Source organism: Papaver somniferum, chromosome 3, assembly GCF_003573695.1.
Source record: "Papaver somniferum cultivar HN1 chromosome 3, ASM357369v1, whole genome shotgun sequence".
Classification (NCBI taxonomy): Eukaryota; Viridiplantae; Streptophyta; class Magnoliopsida; order Ranunculales; family Papaveraceae; genus Papaver; species Papaver somniferum.
Genome location: NC_039360.1, coordinates 27,945,147 through 27,952,240, shown reverse-complemented (window position 1 = coordinate 27,952,240; position 7,094 = coordinate 27,945,147). Strand labels below are relative to the sequence as shown.

Sequence of the window (7,094 nt, the reverse complement as noted above, 5' to 3'; positions counted from 1 at the left end):
TTATATCATTACGGCACGATCAAAAACCTTGATAATTAACATAAAAACTGCGTATAAATACGGTTTTATCAATTGTATTTTGGAAGAAATAAGACACTCATTGAGAACCAAAGAAACTCAATTTACAGAATGGATTGCCCACATCCAGATTTATATTTGTCTACAGGTTTCTATCACATTCCACCCCTTTATTCTCTCCTCAAATCCATTTCTTCCCTCCTATTTAAGAGTGAGTTCCTCAGGTCGCCGCTCCTTGCTCCTAGCTGAGCAGGATCTGAGAAACAAACAAGCTCGACTACTCGATTGCGGTACATATTCACATAACCAAGAAATTTTCCATCAGTTTTTACTCATGTGCAAAGTAACTCAGAAAAAAACTAATTCTACAAAACAAAAATAAACCAATGTATTTAGAGTTCTTTACGGGAATTATTATTTCTATCTTAGTTTTTTTTTTTGAAGCATATTTCTATCTTGGTTTCCACTACATATAGAAGAAAAATATAATTTCAACATAACAAATTAAGATATTAATTTTAGAAAAAAAATATCAAGCATTACATATTTAATCAACTTTGCCAGGATAATATTCCGAGGAAAACAGAACCAAATTACTGACAGATTATGCATCCGATTGAATAGTACTTGAGAAACCTGCTCCCCAAAGGGATATCCAGATTCAATTAAGAACTAAATATGTGACCTAATGAACAAAAACAATCACAAATTACTGACAACCCTAATATATACGATTGGCACGGAGACTGATAAGAAACCCATTACTGACAGATTGTGTATGTTGATTTCATAGTACTTGTGCATCTTGCTCTGAAGGGGTAATCCAAGATCTAACATAAAAACCAAATATATGACCGGGTAACCAAAAAATAATCACTAATTTGGCAACCCTAACATATGATTGTCTCAGACAGTATATAACCCTTGAATTAGTCAAACATGTTACTGAAGAAAAGCAAATCAAAACTACGGAGTTTGAATCCTAAAAATATCAAAGTGCATAAGAAAACAAAAAAGAACAAAGCAGCAGCAACATCAAAAACCTTAATTGCAAAGTACGGGGTTTGCAGTGTTTACCTGGCAAAGAGACATGAACAGCCTGTTCTGTTTTCAGATGAGATTGAAATGGAAACTCAAACTTCGGTTGTAACACTTTTTCAGATTTGAATACCTCAGAGAATCTAACAATCTTTAGATAAATGCTAGAGAGGAGCACATTGACAAAGACGGGGTAATGATATTGGCTAACATTCAAAATTTTAAGGGGGGCGCTTTTCTGACTTTCTTTTGACTACAACGTGGAATTGTAAAGGCCTAAAGGGGATGGAAGTTTTGGAGGGTCCAAAAACTGTGAAACTCTTGGAAGATAAAGACTCGGCACTAAAAGGTATCAATGAAGGTCCAAAAAACTTCGAAATCCCTTGAATGGATCGGCAAACCATCATTTTTCAGACCAAGCAAAAATATATTAGCGTAAACACTTCTTCTGATCTGGTTTTAGTTTTAGAGTGTAACATAAAATACTAAAACGTTAAAACAAACATATATCTTAAAGTTAAACACTGGAACAAATTCAGACGAGTTAGAATCAGTCAGATACAGATGAGTCAGATTAAAAAAAAGACGCCCTCAAATTTCAGTTCTGATAAACCATCCCATGTCTGAATCCCACTGGAAAGAAATACTCCATAACTTCCGCAGGGACATAAAAAGAGGTCTACTTCCATAACTTCCGCAGGGACATGTTCTTATCTGTCTCTTTCTTCATTACCTTCGCCACTGCCATCTCGAAATCTTCCTGTGTTACGTGCACTCTCCTCTCCCTTAGAGCAAACATTCCTGCTTCTGTGCACACGGCCTGAAATATAGGAGTATATCAGTGAGAAAGTTCATTACACAGGTTATCATGAGTAACTCTATTGCATATCATAATAATCTATAAAAGATGCCTTGGAGGGGATATCTCATAACAACTTAGGTACGGGTAATAATGATATTGCATCAGCTCGAGAATACAAAATTGTGCTTCCACAGTTGCTGTGGAATTAATTACCGAGTGAACTGGTCGGTAAACAGCAACAAAATTGAACAGAAAATAAGAGGTAATGACAAACCTTCAGCTCAGCGCCAGATGCCCCACCCATCTTCTCTGCTATCTTCTTCAGATCAATTCCACGCATCAGGTTCATTCTCCTTGAGTGGATTTTCAAAATATCCCATCGAGACTACAAGAAGCAAGAAGATGTGAAACAAAAATCATGAGACGCTGGCTAAGAGTAAATCATGAAAACTGAATCAGAGCACATTATTTACAGGAATTTTTCAGATTTACAATTTCAGCTGCAAAGTTGTTTATACTAAAACATATCTACTGCTAGTAAGATTATCAAACAACTAAATGATGGGCATAGAATCATGAAAACAACTACGAAAATCAAAACACCAGATCAAAATGATTCAGGAGGTGCCAAAACTACCTGTTTCACCCAGAGGTACTAGGGTGAACACTAGTCAAGGTGAACGTATTACATACCTCCTCGTTGGGATTTGGAAACTCAATTTTCCTGTCAATACGTCCAGGCCTTAGGAGTGCTGGATCCAGAATATCAATCCTATTTGTAGCCATCAGAACCTGTAAAAATCATGTATTGACTTGTAAGAAATAAGCACCAAGGAGAAATATCAAACTTTATGCTACAATATCACAGTAACTAATTTTCTACGAAGGCCCAACGTATCTAAGAACTATTGAGTATACCTTGATCTTGTTTGATGCTTCAAATCCATCCAACTGATTAAGAAGCTCAAGCATGGTCCTCTGCACTTCACTATCACCATTACCAGTTCCAGATTCCATACGGGCTGATCCAATACTGTCAATTTCGTCCATGAAAATGATTGAAGGCGCATGTTCCCTGTGAGAGAGCAATACAACACAAGCCATATAAATAGAAGGAAGACCAAAACCAGAAACTAGTATATTCATTTAATCATCTCTAACGGTTGGTTACAAATTGAAGTGTAAAGCTTTCCACAAAAATGATGACGTACCTAGCCATAACGAAAAGCTCTCTGACCATTCTAGATCCTTCTCCAATGTATTTCTGAACCAGCTCGGAACCAGAAACCCTAATGAAGGTACAGTCGGTATGATGAGCCACTGCCCTTGCGAGAAGTGTTTTCCCTGTTCCAGGTGGACCGTAAAGCAGGACTCCCTATCAAACAATAAAGAAAGAGTAAGGAGTTGGGGAACGTGAACAATTACAAAGCTATAAAACAGCACAGACAAACACTTCGGTACAAAAGAATTACCTTTGGTTGAGCAATTCCAAGACTCTCAAAAAGCTCAGGATGCTTAATTGGCAGCTCAATGACCTGTAGATCAGAAGAAAGCACAACTGGTTTAAGTAATTCTGATAGCAAATTCGACCAGAATGTATATAATATTAGGAAACCTCATGCTGACTGTTCAAATATGAAATAAATCTGAAATTAGAAGCAAAAGGTTGTCCGCATAAGAACCTCTTTGATCTCTTTGATTTGCTGATCAAGACCACCAATCATGTCATATGTAGAGTCTGGAACTTTTTCAACTTTCATGAGGTTGACAAGAGGATCTACTTTACTGGGCAAAACCAAGTGGAGCACATAGCTATCATTACGAAGAGCAACTCTTGTTGTGGGGGTAATTTTTGTGATGTCAATGCTTTTATCAATGTCGACGACATACTTCCCTTCTGGGTGAACCTACATTCAAGAAAATTATTAAGAAAAAAGGCCATCAGAACAGAACTCCAAAAGGGTGCATGCACTGCAGAACAAAAATTGAATATAAGAAAGCAACAAAACATGTATTGCAAGCAACCTTCATGTCAGACACGTTTGAGTTCAAATTTTGTTTCCATGACCTACATCATCAGCTCAACTAGTTTGGCATGCAATACATGATAGAGGCACACTTTTTTCATACTGAATCAGAGGTTTGTGCATGATAACTACTTTAACATAATGGCGTGAGATTTTCAATCAGCTGATTGAACAAGAAGAGAGTGAAATACTACAAAACCATATAATCACATAGCTATCCTATGTCAAATCATCTTTTTGGCTTGTCAGATACTACAAAACCATTGGATGGCTGCTAATGTTCAGAATCCTGTTGTCAGCAAACTGCAACTGGTCCTAACGTACTCTCTAATTGGATGTAGTTCTATGATCTTTACACTCTTCTGGTCTCTTGCTACAGTTGATTTAGGTATGATGGCTTCAGAGTCAATATTTGATCACTTATTGAGCTCTCTTTTCGATGCACAACAGCTTTCTATGAGTCTACTCCTTTGGAACGAATACTAAGTTGTAAGAGACCCCAAAGTTAAAATGAAAAAAAAAAAATCTTGTAGAATAGAGCAAGCTTAATCTTTCTATGTTTCTGATGTAGGTCTCATCTGATTTGAGTATTTTAGACCTAAATCTCGCATCCAACTTTGTTAAGACTGTTATGGCTATCACTTTAGCCTATCTTGGAGTTCTGGCTATTACTGTTTTCTAAGTCCAACCCACACAACTACGCAACATCTTATCAAGATAAATAATGGGTTTTTTTTTAATAAGCAAACATTTTATGAACAACTACGGAAAGTTATATACAGAAATGTCACGGCCATTTACAAGAGCTTCCATAATAGAGCATTTTAGGCTGTTGTGTAAGGTGTTAGTAGAATCTAAACCACTCTATTCCCTTCTTAAATGATAGAATCAAATCTACATGCTATAACATGCCACACCCACAAACAAGGGAAGCAAAGGAGTCGTTGAGACTGAAAGATGGAGATGGATGACCATAGCAAGATGCAAAACCAATACAATGAACTGATAAGGAAGGAAGGATAAAAGAAACCCTATAAAGCCAGAGAAACATTGTCGCTCACTAACTTACCTTAACTAACACCTTCGATTTCCCCATAACTTTCACCACCTCTCCTACATAAGATCCAGGCTCCTGAAGCAACTGCAACTCTTCTTTGAGCATCCTCACTGTCGTAACAACAAACACACTCAGTGAGCCCAAATTTTTAATCCGATTACTCTAAATCCCCTTCCTAATAATGAATCCTAAGATCTAAACTTAATAACTACAAATTATTCAGTGATAATCAAAGGATAAGATACTTAACTATCAAAACCTAATTTAAAAAAAAAAATAAAAAAAATGAAGATAATAAAGGGAAATCAACCACGAATTCAGTGTAAAACAAGTAAAATCACCCAAACGAAACATAAAACCATATCAATTATCCCAAACGAACACTAATTTGAGAAAAAAAATCCAAATTAGGGTTAGGTAGTGATGTGAAAAAGAGAAGTCGGTTCGATTATTACCTCTAGAATTGAGATCATTACGCTGAGCTTCAAGACGATTCAAATTATGAGACTTCTGTCGAACTTGAAGCTGAAGATCGTGAATATGTTGAAGGTAATATTGTCTAAGACCTTCACCTGGTTTATTCTTGGCCATCATGGCATTCTTTAAGTTTATCGCATCGATAAATGATGAACCATTTGATTCTATATGCTTCCTTTGTACTATCTGTTTCCTTTGTACTTCTGCTGCCGCCATTAGAGAGCTTCAGAGGTTTAGGTTTCCTGTTAATGAAGTTTAGATTTCGTGTTCTTCTTTCTCTCCACTTCCTCTCTGCAGAGAGTTTTGTGTTGCCACCGCCTCAGTTTGTCCCTTAACACTAACAGTAGGATGCACATGGGTCGGTTTGGGTCGGGTTTGGCTTCACCCACCACCCAACCCATTGATGGTGGGTAGCAGAAGTTGTCACCCACAACCAACCCAACATAACAATGGGTCGGTTTTCACCCGACCCACATTACAATGGGTTGGGTCGGGTGGATGGTGGGTTACCCACCATAAAATACACATTACAGTTACATTGCATCAAAAAAAAAAGTTACAGACTTACCTAAGACTCTTACAAATGACAATTAAAGAACTGACCCCAAGTCAAGTGTAAACAAATGATAATTATAAACTAGAGAAGTAAAGAAGTTGGTGCAAAGTTGCAAAGTGCATACAAATTACAAGAAATGGAGTTCAATTGTTCGAAGCTCAAAAGATAAAAGACTATTCAAGGAAGTGATTGAAGAAGTGAAGACTGAAGTGAAGTTAGCGATTTAGGTTTAGGCATTATATATCACTACTTCAACGGTTGTGATTCATCTAGGATAGGTAATCTAAGGGTTAATATTAACTAAGAAATGTTTAGGTGGGTGGGTGGGTTGGGTCGGGTGAGGGAAGCTTTGACCCATAGTCGACCCACAATACTATGGGTTTTGATGTTGTGACCCATAGTCGACCCGCTCCTAGGTGGGTTGGGTCGGATGTGGGTAATTTCAGATGGGTATGGGTTGGGTCGGTGGGTTGAGTCGGGTTTGTGCAACCCTACTTAACACTCTTTTATGAGGCCGTGTTTGGTACCATCGACCCAGAGGTGTTTTCCTTTTTATCTTTTTTTTTTTTCTTTTACGGGCCGGGACTTCTAGTAGTAGAACCATGAACCTCTCCATCCATCCCTTAAATAAAAAAGAACAGTGGTTCTGAATAGACCGTGTGTTTGAACCACGTAAAAATCGTCTATTTATAAAATCGGGATTTTTTTGTATTCGCGGTTAGGGGAAATTAGGCTAAGGCCCAATCCATGGATAACCCGTAATATAAGGCCCTTAACTAAAAAAAGTTTAAATTTAAGCCCGATTTATTAAAAGACATTCATGCCCTTTTATATATTGTCAAGCCCCAAATTAAATAAAATTTAAATTTAAGCCCAAAATTATTAAATCTAGGCCCAAAATTATTAAAGTATAGTGTGAATGTGTAAACAGAAGTTACACATGCATATTCCATGTGTATCCAGAAGTTACACATCCTTATGACATGTGTAATGCAAAGTTAGATATCAAAAATATAGACATCAAAAACAACGCATAAAAAAAGTACATGTATTACTTTAATATTCATTTATAATAATTTCTTAGCATGTGTAACTAGAAGTTACACACGCATCTATCTA

General features: G+C 36.9%; 1 protein-coding gene and 1 long non-coding RNA gene across 2 annotated transcripts; both read right to left on the bottom strand.

Moving 5' to 3' along the window:
- LOC113355663 lies at positions 1–1,225 on the bottom strand. Its single transcript, XR_003362514.1, has 2 exons — positions 1,096–1,225; positions 1–295 (listed from the first exon to the last, which is right to left on the bottom strand). It is a non-coding gene; the product is annotated as an uncharacterized LOC113355663 (long non-coding RNA).
- Positions 1,226–1,462: 237 nt separating this feature from the next.
- On the bottom strand, positions 1,463–5,748 carry LOC113355662 (26S proteasome regulatory subunit 8 homolog A). Its single transcript, XM_026598575.1, has 9 exons — positions 5,398–5,748; positions 4,955–5,052; positions 3,541–3,765; positions 3,331–3,393; positions 3,070–3,233; positions 2,777–2,933; positions 2,552–2,650; positions 2,133–2,243; positions 1,463–1,876 (listed from the first exon to the last, which is right to left on the bottom strand). Exons 1-9 carry the CDS (start codon positions 5,633–5,635, stop codon positions 1,736–1,738), a joined length of 1,296 nt encoding a protein of 431 aa, XP_026454360.1. The 5' UTR covers positions 5,636–5,748; the 3' UTR covers positions 1,463–1,735.
- Between the last annotated feature and the right edge of the window lie 1,346 nt (positions 5,749–7,094).

Bases quoted from the DNA above. Each gene is read 5' to 3' on its own strand.
- LOC113355662 (XM_026598575.1), bottom strand. From the start codon at position 5,635: ATGGCGGCAGCAGAAGTACAAAGGAAACAGATAGTACAAAGGAAGCAT. The intron at 2,934-3,069 runs GTACGTCATCAT...GCTCTCTCACAG, and splicing joins GAGCTTTTCGTTATGGCTAG to GGAACATGCGCCTTCAATCA. The intron at 2,244-2,551 runs GTATGTAATACG...TGCTTCTTGTAG, and splicing joins TTCCAAATCCCAACGAGGAG to TCTCGATGGGATATTTTGAA.